Genomic DNA, 15,653 nt, shown 5'->3' with positions numbered 1-15,653 from the left:
CTTGCCACAGGCTAGGAATCAAACTCGGATCACCGGGTTCATAGCGCAGTGTGTTAACTACCCACCACTAGTTGTATAAAATACCTGCACGTAAATTTATCGCCGACATAAAACCAGCAGCTTCTGATGATCGAGTTGGTGTCATCTGTTGAAGTTTTGCAAAGGATACCTCAGTTGCCACTTTTACTGGCATTCATCTGTGAAATTATGTTGAGCATTATGCAACTATAAATATAAACACATTTTTTCGTGCATGTATAACACAACAAGCCGGTTGTAGAGGTTATTTCCCCATACTTCACCATGCTGGTCAATGCACGTTGGTGAAGGAGGGAAGAATTAATATAGGCGCACAGAAATCCACGTGACAATGGATTTTGCTGCACTGGCCTTTTGCGATCACCATTTCAGTTTCATGTATTAAGTATAGCCCTATGAGCCATGCGCCTCTTGACTCGGGTGCAACCGCAACAAAAAAAAACATGAACAAGAAACATCTTAAAGTGACTACACGCAACAGACAAAAATCCTGGAAAAAACAGCAAAGTCTTCCAGAAAAAACACCGTATTTCAATGCTGTGGCACAGTCCCGCAGCTACCTATAGCAACTTATTGTGCATGGTGGCCACCTTTCCAACACTGTCCAGGCTCAAGCCGACTGAACCTCCAACATTCGGAGTATAATACATTACCATGTGATACGCTACTAAGTTGAGCTATCATTTGTACTGGACATCTGTGAAATACAGGACAAGTATGAAAAAGAGCTTCTCCAGGATAAATAAAGATTCCGATTCTGATTGTGGCCAGGTTGCTTCTGAAAAGGAGCGATATCGCTCAGTGGGGCTTCCCTTGTAAAATAAAAATAGTTTAGTATATGACATCGGGTGCATTCTGGATGTTTTGCTCAGAGGCACTCAATTATATTGTAGCATAAATCAAGAAGATATATTTTCACTGCAATGAGTGTGTGTGTGTGTGTGGATGTGTGTGCGGCTGTGTGTTTGCAATGATCGGAAGTGCAGCGGTTGGCGTGTTGCACTGCGAACCCGGCAGCCCGAGCTTGATTCCCATTCACGGCCAACAAGTGACGATTATCTGAATTGGTCCCGGGCTTCCCCTAGGTCGACTGAGCCTCAAATTAGTACCTGGTACAGTGTGTTAACACCTCCATTGGGGAGACAAAAGGAGTCGGGCGTGATGCTGACCACCCACCCCTTCGTGCACCGTGCCGGCCTTCATAGGTGCTCGCTTAACAGCACTTGCCCTAAAAGTCTGTTCAGGCTGAGGGAGATCTTTGTCTTTGCAATGATTCAACGGACATATCGTAATATATATCTGTCTTGTTGTGCATCTGCCTCCAACTGTTTAAAGGGTATGGGAAGCCAGCTGGCAGCATCCAAAAGCCGCCGGTGAAACCTTTACCAGCGTACGACCCCGCACGGCCCCCTTACAGTCCACCACTGCCATACGGACTGCCGATTCCACGGACTCTGCAAGAGGACAGGGAGTTGGAAATGGAAGGATTAAGTTCAAGCATAGTCCCAGGTATTATACACACACACAAACAGTATTGATTTATCTTATGAACTAAGTAGCAGCTATTTTGTTTATGAACTGAAAATGTGTCTGCATTGCACTTCTTGTGCAATCGGACCCAAGCATCAACTATGAAACGTATTATTGGTCGCAAAAACATACGTGTTAATGAATATACATCACCATGAGGAAGAAAAAAACCCACCTTATCCTACCTTCTCTCACCACCTTGAGACATCGGGTCACTACTTTTTGTGAAATGTACTGTTCATATTCTTGGTTCTTTCGGTAAAGTCACGTAGAAGGGAAATAATACAATAATACAAATAAAACATAATAACATTCTCACGACGTTTCGGCCACAACACAAGCAGCCGTCCTCAGGTGAAGAAACAGAGCGGTCGGAAAGACAGCGTCCCAACAACTTTACCGAAAGAACCAAGAATATGAATCCCTGCAGTCACGAAAGCTTTAAATCGAAAAATGTACTGTTGCTGAGATTGCCATGCAAAGGAGAGTGAAATAATTCACCTTTTATTTTATTTATGTGATATTGTGGGCTCATGTGATCTCTGCAAGCAGTAGAGATTCACCATTCACCTCTTGTTTAAGTTTTAAAATGTATTCTCGAATGGAATCATGAATGCCGCGTGACGACAATTCATAGACATCGTTAGGGGACAGTGGATGAATCGTTACACCTTTACACCTCAACGCTTCCCCCTTCGCTTCGATACCCATCACAGCCTTGGGCACAGACGCCGACCCTCCCCGGCCACTGAGCCCCACCAAGCTGATGCCGATCAGCATGTCCCCGCTCCGCGGCCAGAGCGACGCCGACCTGGAGGCGCTGCGGCGCAAGCTCCAGCACGCCCCACGGCCCCTCAAGAAACGCGGCTCCATCGCCGAGCCAGAGACATCCGGCACGGGGTTCGGGGGCAGCCTGGGAGGGTTGGGTGGTGGCGGCGGCGGAGGCGGCGGAGGCGTCGGTGGAGGGGTCGCCGCCTCGTTGTTGCATCATCAGACCAGCCCGGGACACCTTCTGCAGAAGTTGCAGTACCAGCGCTTGACGCTGTCCGTACTGGAGGAGGGTGCGGCACGCGACTTCGGGCAGATCGCACCGCCTCTGCCCACGTATGCGCCGTATGACGTAAGTTCGGCGAATTGTTTTCCAAGCAGAGAGAAGGGCTTGCCATTGCACGCTTACCTGCCTGAAACATGATGATGACGACGATGATGATCGGGGTGTTTGGTTTGTGCCGGGCATGGTACAGCATGCCTTTAATCCGGCACTTTTGGAGGCAAGGGTTGGCAAATCATGGAGATAATGTGAGACTCCCAAACAAGCTGAGCTTCACGGTATTTTGTAAATTCAAAACAAATACAAAGCGATTTTGATTTCTATAGCATCCAAATGCGACCTCATCTCAAGATGCTTATATAGCAATGGCTATAATATTTCATGGCTGTTGTTGGCCTGAGTTGGGAGGTGGGAGTAGAGTGATGGATCTTGTATCCACCTGTGCAGACCTTTAAATATTATACCTTCCTATGCATTGGTTTGTAATTAGAAAAACACCCCAAAGCAGGAACCTCCTGAAAAATGCTCTTCTGGCACAGTGATGCTTGTTTAAAAATATGCTTCCATAAACTAAATTGCATTAAAAATAACTCGTTGGTTTTAATATGCACGGAAATTAATGTTTTTTTCTGCTAGATGCTGTATGAATTTCAATTACTGTAATTTTTTTTTATTTGGAGCAGAAGAAAATTAATTATTGAAGGTGTTTCCTTGCGTGCGCATTTTGCTCTCGTGTTGATAAATGTCCCGAGTCTACAGTTTTTCAAAACGCATCTCATAGTTCACAACCCATTGTTGTTGTGCGCGTGCCGCATTGATCGCAGTACGGGCAGCAGAATTCGAGCACGGCTTTTTTGAGCCAGGACTCGGACGGCAGTGAGTACATACCTGGTGAGCTTGACCCAGCGCCTCAGCAACCACCACCTCCTCCTGCCTCCATCCCCCTCGCACCGCCTGGAACGCCACCGGGGGACCTCAATGATAACGCTCTCCCCAGCAGCCCTGGCAGGTATGCAGAGAGCCCATCAGGAATTTATATGAGTAATGGTAAGAATAAAAAAAATATATTAAAGAGAACAAGTCTGCGCAATAAACCCTTTCTGTTTTGGTAATGCAGCAGCCAGCCAACGGGCCGTAACATGCCCCTATCTTTGTACATCGTATTGTTGCATTATCGGACCCTTGCACGGCTGCAGAATTGTTATTGATCCAATGAGTTACTCTGAAACAATACAGCGGGAGTGTTGGGATGATGCGATGGCTCGGTGTGGAGCTCACACACTATTAAATTTCTCTGCTATAAAAAGGAGTTCATTGCAACTCATTGTCCACAAGTTTGCTGGTTCAATGCGAGCACTATTGGAGGATAATAGTTCATTATGTGCAGAGAATTGCACATGTTTAATGCATAAACTTCAAACTTTACGTGATTTGCAGAAGAATTTATTGATTTTCTTTGTTGCCTATCAGCAGGTTAATTGAACTAGATTCCAATTTTGAACGTAAATAATTTAGTTTTTTTTTCTCCCGAAAATGCCTACGTTAATTGTGCTCTGTAGTCGTCAAACAAAAAATGCACAGCTCTTGTATAATTGCCAAAACAAACAAGTATCCTTATAATGAGGAAAAACTGAAAAAAGTGGTCAAGGATGATTGCAAATCATTCCATAATTTGTATTATTGCTCTGTCATGTTAATTATTTCATTCACTTTATTACAACAACTGATTTTTAAAATGTTGTAGTTATAGCAAACTTTTATATCGCCAGAAAAAAATGTCATATTTGTAAAATTGTACATTTCATCTGAAAATAATTCTGGTAAAACACAGCCTCAGCAACACGTGTCTGAACAACACATACAAGCAACGAAGATGAAATTTGACGTTAAATTCGGACTAAATAGGAATCGGAATAATATGTCTTGTAGTTGAACACGTAGGCTTTCGTGGCCAATATCATCCATAATATAGTTTTTTTTGGGTTAGATTGCGGAATTATAAATTTCGTACTCAGATTGTAAATGTTGTGGCTTTGCTCTCCAACACCGGTGTGCTGTTCTAGTAACGAATTGTCACGTTCTGTTTACGTGACAACCCTTATTTTTGCTGTGACGGATATTTTGCTGTGACGATTTCACCTGAAGACGGAAGCTTGTGTTGCCTCCGAAACGTCGTGATTTTTATTGTTTTATTAATTTTAATTTCATTTTTTTACCTACGTGACTTTACCGAAAGAACTAAGAGTATGTGACAACCCTTACCAGTTGGCTGCGTCGGGTGGTGGTGGGATTAATGATGCATTAATATATTTATGCGATCTAGCCCCCCCCAAAAAAAACCTGTATGAACAGTTATTTCTTCGTTTTTGTCAGTGGTACTAGCGTGGCAGCAACGACGCCATCATCCACGGAGGAGGAGCAGGCTGATGGGACCAGCTCCCAAGGAGAAGAGGAGCCAAACAACAACGACTCGGCGGAAGAGGATGTGACAACGCCCAGTGACATTGGGGCGGAAGACTCGATCGAGGACCATCTGACGCTGCCCTCCCACTACTTATTTGAGGATCCGGAGCAGGAGTTCGACCCGGAAGACCTGAAGCCTCCCATCGTCTTCCCGCCTACCCTGCCACCTGTAAGCACGGCTGTTCAGGCAGTGCATTTTGAAAAATATTTTGTAGCCTGGTTTTCACGGGTATCTTCGACCGAATAGCCAAGATTGGTACGGCATTATTAAGATCTCGGGGTCTATGGACGGTTCAGCCTGATTGGAACTTGGATGCGCGACTGGCTGAGATAGTCAGGAGTTTTAGGCGTGGGCTTTAAAATGGCGAGGTGATCACAGTTCAGCAATGGATTCTTGCATCAATTTGTTGGGCAGATTTCAACGCTACCCCCTCATATACGTGCATATTTACCTCGCACAAGCCAATCATTCTCGGGAGTGAAAAGATCATAATGCACGAACCCTCTTGAAAAAGTATTGTGACTTGGTGTAGCTTTCTTGGGTAAATAAACATAATGGTAATTATTACGATTATATGCGCATATACATGGCGTGGAACGGTGGCACTGTAGTTGTCACGCTGCGCTATGAGCCTGGTGACTTGAGATATGGCCATGGCTAAAATCAGTGGCGAGTGATATTTGACCTGGTCCAGCACGGTGAAATATAGTCACACAAACCCCCCTTGACTGAAAGGCATGCAGAGGCCTTCATCTGTAAATGGATTGACAAAGCGCTGTTTGATTAATTATACAAAATATAAACGTATATACCCTGTATCGTGAAATCTGAGAATAATTTCCACGGCCATAACCAATCGATGAAGGATAACAATGTTACTTTTCACAAGTACGCAACAAGATGGACATTCTTTAAAATTCATTTTTTTGCTTGCTTTGTTGTCCTACCCCCGCACCTCCGATTGGCTACGTGCGGTGCGAAAGAAGTTCAAAATACGTACATAAATTCCATAAAACCCTCAACTTACGGCGCGTGTGCAGAACAAGCGGACAAACCTGAAGAAGCCGGGCTCGGAGCGCACGGGCACGGGCGATCGTGTCAAGTTCAACCCGCTGGCCCTGCTGCTGGACGCTTCCCTCGAGGGGGAGTTTGACCTGGTGCAGCGCGTCATCTACGAGGTCAGCGCCGCCGACGCCGCCGCCGACATTGCGTCTGCCGAGTTGCCGATTCGCTTGCCCGCCACACCGTCCGTGGTTTTTTGTATCGTGTCGTCCGTTCTGTCACGCTTCCTCGTGCGGCCAACCCGCAGGGTTATATATATATATATATTTTTTTTTATCACGCAATAATAGCAAAATAAATAAACATTACAAGCTGTAAATGGGCTAAACTGCATGTTCACAGAAGTAGCGAAGTTTTGTTTGTGTATATGTATCCCAGGGCACCCCGAATTTATGCCAGTTTTTCAAGATCACATTGCGGATTGTTGGCCCTGTCTGTGCAGAATTTTAGTGTCTGTTCATATTTATAGGTTTTATATGAATGCACTGGTTTACTCCCATATGTAAAATATAATACGTGGACCTGGCCAAGCATTCCAAAGCTGGACCATCCAGAAAATGTTTATCCGGACATAGTTAGTTTAGGACACCGTGGAATATAATTTTAATGGTAAGAGGATTCACGATAAGTAAAAAAAAGAAGTTATAATGAAATTAGCCATAGCAATGCATCATGTTTAATGTGGTTGAATTGTGGTTAAAGGCTGAACTGGAACGCTTTCAAGGTAGTAAATTAGGAAAATAAATAACGTCAGTAAATGATACTAGTGCAATTACAGAAACAAATACAAATGTCTACAAGAAAATCATCCTATTACAGATAAGGTGTAAAAACAGAGGTAGGGACTGAATAAGGTTAGGGGTTGTACTATCTAATTTAAACTTCGGATAAACATCTAAATTGCTTGCCTGAAATGTCACAGGTACATTAGAGGAATTAAAACTGACGAGTGGCCGTGAGTTGATGAATATCATTTTTGGGGAGTAAAATACCCCGAGATTCAAAGGACCTTTGTAAAAAACACCCCTTGAATCCTACAAAATCCACATCGATGGTACATTCCTCAGTATTGGAATCCTCAACAATTTAATTAGATATTTTAAAATTACTTTCGCCAAGCTGCACAGTTAAGAGGTGGCAGCATCTCATTTGCCGTGTTTGTCTTGGTGGTACAAGCTTGACACGTAATTTCGCTTGATTTTATTTCACGTTCTTGACCACCGCATGCTGCCGAGATGCAGCGTTTTCATTAAGATCGCGGCAAAGTAAGTGGTTGCACTCCACTGCAGATTGGATGGACAGTACGTAATTCAAGTGTTCCATAATCGTAACACGGACACCAAATAACTTGTAACTTTAAATTACTTGAACCAGAAGCACATGGCTACATACACTTCAGGTCATTATTTTTTTTAAATCACTTTAACTAGGCCCTGACCTGTTTATAATATAGACTTTGAAGATGATATGTAAAAATTTACATTTTGGCCAACCCACACATTTGGTGAAACTGCCTTTGCTACAAAAATTACCTAAATGAACAGATTCTGCAATATTTTAAAGGAGGCCCAATGATAATGTTACTGCACCTAAATGAAGTGTCCATTATGGAAATTTGCCAAGACATCATATGCCAGGATGTCTATGCTCAGTGTAAAAAAACTACGCCTTTATTGCTGTTCATTTTTGCGACATTAACCATGACGATGATACAAATGCGATTTAAGTTGCGATCGCCCTTGATTGCATATCAAATGCTTCAACCGAATGACCTTGGCTGCAACCCAGTGTATTGCAGCAGCGGTCATCTGCTGCATTGGGTTTTGTCAGTAATAACCCATTTCCACCATCACCTTCTAGCCAATCTAATGCTGGGCCGTCAGTCATGGTACGGGTGGTTTTCCACTGGCTATTTGCTATGCTGAGCTGGAACCAAACCGTGATGCAGTGTCCTCACGAGACAACGGAATCTTGCTTGAGGCCAAGCAGGGCCAGGGACTGAGGCTAATGACTCCTTCATTGAGTTTGATGTCAGTTCGTACACTGTGAGTACACAGCGTCATCTACACTGCACGTTAGTCGGTACATACGCTGTGAGGACAGAGCGTCATCGAGTAACCTCCGTAGACATCTCGACTTGTTCATTTCCCTTGACGTTAGTGGCAACGGCTTTGCTTCTACGGTGGAAAAAACCTCACTGGTGCTTACTGAGCCACACTGGGGCTGGCTTCGTGCGGCCTCAGAACGCACCTGGCACGGCCCCGGCATGGCCCCAGTACGGCTCGATCTGTATGGTGGAAAGTTGTTACGAGCGAGCGGCTTTTTGTCCGCAGGCGGAGGACCCCAGCCGGCCCAACGACGAGGGCATCACGGCGCTGCACAACGCGGTGTGCGCTGGGCACATGAACATCGTTCGCTTCCTCGTGCAGTTCGGCGTCAACGTCAACGCCGGCGACAGTGACGGATGGTGTGTGTCTGTGTGTGTGCGCGTGTCCATTTCTCACCCACAAACTACATGAGATGGGGGGGGGGGGGTGGTGGCTGGCATTGTGAGCGCATGCGGATACGAGATGAGATGACCTGGTCCTCAAACGTGTCAAGTGTCCAGAAACAAACGGCACCTGTGAAGTTGTAGTAGTAAAAGCTGATGTGATTCTTGCATTGAGCAAGGTTGTAAAGAGTTTGGGAAATTAAATGATGGGAGGGAATTCCGAAGTCTAGCAGTGTTAGGGAAGCAGCGGATAAATACGTGTCTTGACCCACAGAGTGGGGGCGCGGGGAGGTTGAAGAGAGTATGGATAAGATCATGATAGTGGTGGTGACAAGGTCATAGATTACCGTTGCGTCATGGTGGCGAGATATTACATACCTCGCCTGGTATACAGGACGTTGTGGGTTCGACCTCGACCCTGAAGCCTCCTGTATATTTGGAGTTTGCATGTTCTCCCCGTGGTCGCGTGGATTTTTCTCCGGGTCCTCCGGTTTTTCTCTCCACAATTAGAAACCGCGTGCATTTTGGAGTGTTTTGCTGCACTACATTTCCACGCGATAAGCCCACTTCGTTGAGCTCTCATTTTGTGATGGCCAGGTCACTTCTGAAAAAGAGCTTCACAGCTCAGCGGGGCCTTACCTGGTACAATAACAATAGTTTAGTTTCTAGTTTAGTCCAGGGTTCGACACCAAATATAACAAGAATAGCCATTTCTTTCTTCAATATTTCAAGGGCCGCAATGCGTGTGGTGAATGCGAGATGGTGGTCCTTAATAAATAACGTCACGAAGCAGTCCTCAACGAGCCGCGTTACGGCTCCGGAGGGCCGCAGGTCGCCGGCCCCTGGTTTAGTCTCACCGTGAGCGTCTTGCGGCCGCTTCGTGCCAGGACCCCGCTGCACTGCGCCGCGTCGTGCAACAGCACGCAGCTGTGCCGCTTCCTGGTGGAGACGGGCGCCGCCGTGTTCGCCGCCACGCAGAGCGACATGGAGACGGCGGCCGAGAAGTGCGACGAGATGGAGGAGGGCTACGAGCAGTGCTACCAGTTCCTCTATGGTGGGTGATCCTGCACGTGCTCATGATTATCATTGTCGCCGTCGGCCACGATCAATCCACTGCTGGACGAAGGCCTTCCCACGCCGTTATTGTCCCTTGCGTCCGGTGCTGCTGCCGCCCACCGCAGCCACGCACGTGAACTGCACTTAACAGCTCCATTTCCAGTTTTCTGTGTTGCATTCAGCAGTGTATACGGCAGAGGTCTCAACCGGGTACCCGATACCCGTACCCTACCCGATACCCGGCTACCCGTACCCGGCCGGGTATGGGTACCCGTTTGCGACCGGCTGCGGCCGGGTACGGGTACGGGTAGGCCGTGAGTCACTGGTGAGTAGCCGTTTGTCACTCATTTCCCAACGTCTTGTCTCTTCTCACAATTCAAATTCATAGAATCAACCCACCCGCGCCTGCAACATGGCTTCATCCCAGAGGTCGCAATCGGGTACCCGATACCCGTACCCGGCTGGGTACGGGTAGGGTACGGGTATCGGGTACGGGTAGGGTACGGCCGGGTACGGGTACGGGTATCCGTTTGCGTCCCTGGTGCGGCCGGGTACGGGTAAGGAATCAAAACCCGTTTGCGATCCCTGGTATACGGGGTCATCGTCACCATCTCTTACGGTCTCGCGTATATGTACGCATGTTGAACGTCTTTCGCACCGTACGTAGCCAACAATTCATCGCGCTCATGCACACAAACTGATCTCACAGTTCCATCTCCGCTGTGGACGTACTCTCAGGGCGCGTTCCCTCCTTGGCTTCCATTCCATCGCCAGTCTCGTCCATCTGCCGCAGTCTAGTCTCGCGTTGTTCCCCGTTCATGCCCATTTCCTCTACTTAATTGTCATAAGGATGTCTCTCTGATTTGTACTGGACCCTGATTTACGCATTTCTATTTCGGTGTCGGTGTAATTGTGAGCGCACACCTCTCCATAGCGCGTCTCAATTACCACGGCACCTCTTCCGTCCCTGGGCTCCCACTACAACGGCGGCGACTATTTTTGACAAAAGGCACTTGAACACTGGCAAGTGGACAGCGTAACACTCCAGGCCACCGGGGGTTGATATTTTCTAAGTGTGCTTCAGAGAATTGACGTTGTGGAGTGAACTATGCCCGCTGATATGAAGTCAAAGCCATGTCCAAACTGTTGCGAAAGAGTAAAGCAATAACTGTCAAGGGCAAGTTTGGATGGTCCCATTTTTAAACAACACACTAACCCTGAACCTCACCCCGAGGGATTGTGTTTGCGTGCCAGTCGCCATTGTGCTCTTCCAGTGTATAGCTTGTCTGCAATACTATGGAGTAACAGTGTTCAATAGAGCATAACAAATGTTTTCTTTTCAATAATGTCTAAGCACATTTGTGAATCACCTCCTGAATAGAGGCCCTCCGTGATCTTGAGTGTTGTTTCGGCATACTTGACCTTGCGAAGCAGTGCGTGCAGGTAAGTTGGAGTGGAGGGAGATCCCAAGACTGGTTCAGAAGTGATTTGCCACCGATGTTAGCCATGGCCAGGAGTAAAATCTAGATCACCAGATTCACAGTTCGAAGTTCAACGGAAGCAAGCATCGAATCGTGTGATCAAGCGACCTTGATAACTGAGTTACAGATGTGTGACACGTCACTTGGGTAAAACAACAACCGCTCGCGTGTTGTGCGTGTGTGCGCGCGTGTGTTTACATGGCCATTTGGGAGTGGGACCGGTAATATGGTGGTTAGCGCACCGTGCTACAAAGCCGGCAACCTGAGTTGCAATTCCCAACCATGGCTAACATCAGTGACAGATATCTGAACTATTCGAGGACTTCCCCGAGGTCTACTGGGCCTCAAATGAGTACCTGATGCGGCGTATAATCATCAGCACTGGGGAGACAAAGGCTGCCGGGCATGGTGCGAGCCTCACGCGCTGTGTCAGCCTTCACACGTGCTCGCTGACGGCGCTTGCCCCCGACAACTCGTACGCCTACATTGGGGGCTGATCGTTGTCGTTTGTGTGTGTGGGTGTGTGCGCACGTGGCGTTGTTGCTCGCAGGCGTGCAAGAGAAGATGGGCGTGATGAACAAGGGGGTGGTGTACGCGCTCTGGGACTTGGAGGCGGAGAGCGAGGACGAGCTGACGGTGCGGGAGGGCGACGCGCTGACCGCGCTGCGACGAGGGGACGACGAGGAGACGGAGTGGTGGTGGGTGCGCTTGGACGAGCGGGAGGGATACGTGCCGCGCAACCTGCTCGGGGTGAGGAGGAGTGAGAGGAGGATGAGATGCTGGATCACATTCGGGGAGCCGGGGGCTAACATGCCACGTGCGTTCACGTGATCGATATATTAAAGGGACGGTCAGTTGTATGTATGTACGTTTAACTTCTTTCGCATCGTACGTAGCCAACGGTGCTAATCGGAGGTGCGGGGAAAGGACAACAAAGTAAACACAAGAAGCAGTTTTTAATAAATGAGTTATCAAACTAGCACTTGAAAACAAAGACCGTCACTGCAATCGCGCGCTTTCAGATGCGCTTCTGCGGCCGTCTGGAACGCTCTTCCGATATTAGGAAGCCACTTTAGCTACGCTCTTTTAAATCTAAACGGCCTAATTTATTTCAAAATAATGGTAAGGAACACTTTGTAGGTGTTTCCGGTCGTGCTGCACTCTGCGTGTGATTGAGGGCTGTACCACGTGCTCCGTGCTCCTTTGGCACGATGTCCAGTGTTTCACTCCGTGTCCTAAAACTTTCTTCGCTCCACGTGCTGGGAACTTTTTCTCGGGAGAACGAACCTGGAGCTAAATGTCAGACTTCGTGCCGAACAACACGCGGGACAACCATATTACGCGTCAAAGGGCAATAGTGAGGAATTATAGAGTGCTCCAATTGTTATTTCAAATTGTCTGTCTCCCACCAATCTCGATACATTTTTTGCGTTTTCTCACACTCCCCTCTTCGATTTGGAGCTGATGCTTTCACAATATTCAAACAGCTGTTGAGAAGAATGCATCACTGTGTGGTGAACGGTAGTTTAGCGTTTAGCGCGCTGTGCTACGAACCCGGCAACCGGAGTTCGATTCCCGCTCACGGCCAACCGTGACAATTATCTGAACTGGTCCTGGGCCTCCCCTAGGTCGACTCAGCCTCAAATGAGTACCTGGTGCATCATGTAAACATCGCCACTGGGGTGACAAAGGCGGTTGGGCGTGGTGCTGGCCAATCCACCCTTTCGTCTCCCGTGCCGGCCTTCATAGATTCTCGCTAACAGCACTTGCCCCAACAGTCTGTTAAGGCTGTATGGGGATCTTTGTTTGTTGTTTGTATATATACACACACGTGCGATTATTTGTGGATTTTTGGTTTTATTCTAAAGTTTGACGAGCAGCCTGCACTTCCTTTGGACGTGACCATCTGTCCGTTCCTCCCTCTCGGCAGGCAGGCAGGCAACCAACCAGCCAGCAAAACTTTTAAAAATAACAGCTTGAAAGTACCTGTCATTAAACGACCTTCCTCCCCACCCCTGGGTGTCCCCCTCCCTCCCACGAGTAACAACACGCACCCCTCCCCGCCTAGCCCCCCCCCCACCGCGCGCGTGCCCCCACCCGTTTGCAGGCCACCTGCGTAGAGAGCGAGCCAGCAAAACTTTTTTGTGAAATATAAATTCGCGTGATATTCCATTTGCACGGTCACTGTTATGCCGCTAGATGCAGGCAGTTCATTTTGAACTCTGGCAGAAAGTGTTGAAGATGACAGCAGAACTTAGATTGAGGTCCCTTGATTTGCTTTCTACACTGCACGGGATGGTGCACCTTCTCGCAAATGCAGTCTGTTGAGATATGGGTTGAGTGGCGGATACATACACATTTTATTTGTAAAGTGTAAAAGCAATTGAATTGGTTTTATTTGCCACGGTCGTTTTGAATGGTGCCGAGACTGTCAACTGGCTATACAATTAAGAACCTTCATTAATTATGGTTGAAACGTGGGATCTCTGTAGTGATGGTTTATTGCCAACGCGGCATTAGCCCCCCTATACTTAGATAATACATATTGAGTTTATGTTGCATTGCACATGATTGGATATAATACTTTCTATTAAAACCTGTCACTTTGCACACACAAACAAAATTGCATATTAACATGCACTTGCAAGCATTGCACAATGTAAACAATTGCACACTATAGGTCACCACGTTACATGATTTATAGCCATATAACTAAAGGTAATATAAATAGGTATATCTTTTTTTTTACACATTTCTTGGGAGTAGTTTATTGTTTGTATTTTCACATCATTTCGGGTTGGTCGTAAATCACGTGCGTTTGTATGTTGGATGTGTGGGCGCCTGCATTTGTAGATGCACGGGAGACTGTTTAACAATGTTGTGCGTCTCTCGACAGCTCTACCCGCGGATCAAACCACGGCAGCGGAGTCTGGCCTGAAGGACGCAGGGGGACTGTAGCCTCATCCTGAAACCTGGCGACTCGTCTTCAATGAAGCGTCCTCGCGGAAGCTCTCCGCGTACTTGGCATCGGGCACCAAATGAAGCGAAATTATATGCCCCATGTGAAAGCCGGAGACCGTCTGGCCTTTGTGATATTTTCATGACAACGCAAATGATTTATCATTCAGTAGCCTTTGTGATGTTGGCAGTAATACCGTGTTTTATTTATGTGAATTGCATTTGTGTTAATGTCTGTGCTCCGATGCTTGATGTGTGCGCACGTGGTGCTTGGCTGGTGGCCACACTGTGCCATGAATGCCGGACTCTTCGTTACAGTTTTAACCGGGTCGCAATCATTTCCTGCGTGCGGATGGACTAAGCCAAGTGGACATTTTGGCAAACGAATGTGTGGTTTTTACAATACCCGTTGTACGACGTGTGGCTGTCTGCAGGAGTGATGATTCCCCTTGACAATCTTTAATTTAAACGTTAACCACAAAAAAGCAGACATCTGTTCGGCCCCACCTCTTAAATAAGTTAGCCCATTGAGTGTTGGTTTTACAAAGAGCTTGTTAGTTTTATCCACGATATGAGCTGTATACCAAGCCAACAATTTTGGGATAACGATTTATAAATATGCTTAAATTTAGTACAATTTCAAGTTAAGTTTATAAAACCCCTTTGCCGGTTTTTGCGTACTCATTAAATATGCTCACGGACATTTTTGCCTGTACTAATTTTTTTTAATAACTGCTGTTTTCACTTTAATTTAGCAAAACATATAAATATAATGTAAGGTGGTGCAGGAGAGGTTACAAGCTACTTTACCGTACGGTTATCAAATATAACCGTGTCCTTTTTTTTAAAGTACTTGCCACTCTTAATGCGTGGACCTTTATTTTATTCTACACTTTACCTGCCGGGACTGGAAAGTGTGCATTTTGTTTTTAGCACACGTGTAATTATGAATGGAATGAATTGGAAGTAAATTATCCTTACTGTTGTTTTATGATTGCAGTGAAAAATGTACATGCACATTAAATGTCTGTACAGCTGTCGTTTAATACTGCGCATGAACTGTAATACAGTATTAAATGTACTCTTTGCTTTGTTACGTTACGAATTTATGGTATTTGTTATTGGTCTGTCATGTTTTAACATGTGGTGGTGGGGTGGGGGGGTTGCTCTACAGCTATAGTGTAATGCGTTTGTAAAATTGTTGTCATTTGGAAGGGATAAACCAAATGAAAAAACATCTCGCTTTGGTTTCAACTGCCCTATGGTTTGTACGTTATTCCCTGTCGCAGAGTAGTTGCTTCAAAAGTTACAATAAACAATTTCTACGCCATGTGCGAGAGACGTGTGTTGCCAATGTCACAATGACGCTACAACTCTGACGCGTCACGTTCGCGGATCGCACTGCCGTCCTACACCATGACCACTCCACTGCTTAGATGATGGAGGCAGTGGTGTTAACCATGATCATGGTATTAACCATGATATTGATCATGATCACTACTACTTAGATGATGAAGGCAG

At 46.5% G+C, this 15,653-nt stretch overlaps 1 protein-coding gene across 6 annotated transcripts in view; it reads left to right on the top strand.

Annotated features, from left to right (window-relative positions):
• Nucleotides 1–15,228, top strand: part of LOC133352794 (apoptosis-stimulating of p53 protein 2-like) — a 50,389-nt gene extending 35,161 nt beyond the window's left edge. For all 6 annotated transcript variants that reach the window (XM_061568695.1, XM_061568694.1, XM_061568693.1 and 3 more), the window contains 9 exons: nucleotides 1,375–1,548; nucleotides 2,286–2,689; nucleotides 3,445–3,629; nucleotides 4,994–5,252; nucleotides 6,125–6,262; nucleotides 8,480–8,613; nucleotides 9,525–9,691; nucleotides 11,725–11,924; nucleotides 14,071–15,228. In XM_061568695.1, coding sequence (XP_061424679.1) covers nucleotides 1,375–1,548; nucleotides 2,286–2,689; nucleotides 3,445–3,629; nucleotides 4,994–5,252; nucleotides 6,125–6,262; nucleotides 8,480–8,613; nucleotides 9,525–9,691; nucleotides 11,725–11,924; nucleotides 14,071–14,112 — 1,703 coding nt within the window. In that variant the 3' untranslated portion in view covers nucleotides 14,113–15,228. The remainder of the gene's footprint in view (nucleotides 1–1,374; nucleotides 1,549–2,285; nucleotides 2,690–3,444; nucleotides 3,630–4,993; nucleotides 5,253–6,124; nucleotides 6,263–8,479; nucleotides 8,614–9,524; nucleotides 9,692–11,724; nucleotides 11,925–14,070) is intronic.
• Nucleotides 15,229–15,653: the final 425 nt, after the last annotated feature.

The sequence above is a fragment of the Lethenteron reissneri genome, chromosome 41 (assembly GCF_015708825.2).
Source record: "Lethenteron reissneri isolate LAM-NWPU_2019-01 chromosome 41, ASM1570882v1, whole genome shotgun sequence".
NCBI lineage: Eukaryota > Metazoa > Chordata > Hyperoartia > Petromyzontiformes > Petromyzontidae > Lethenteron > Lethenteron reissneri.
This window is presented reverse-complemented; position numbering and strand designations above follow the sequence as displayed.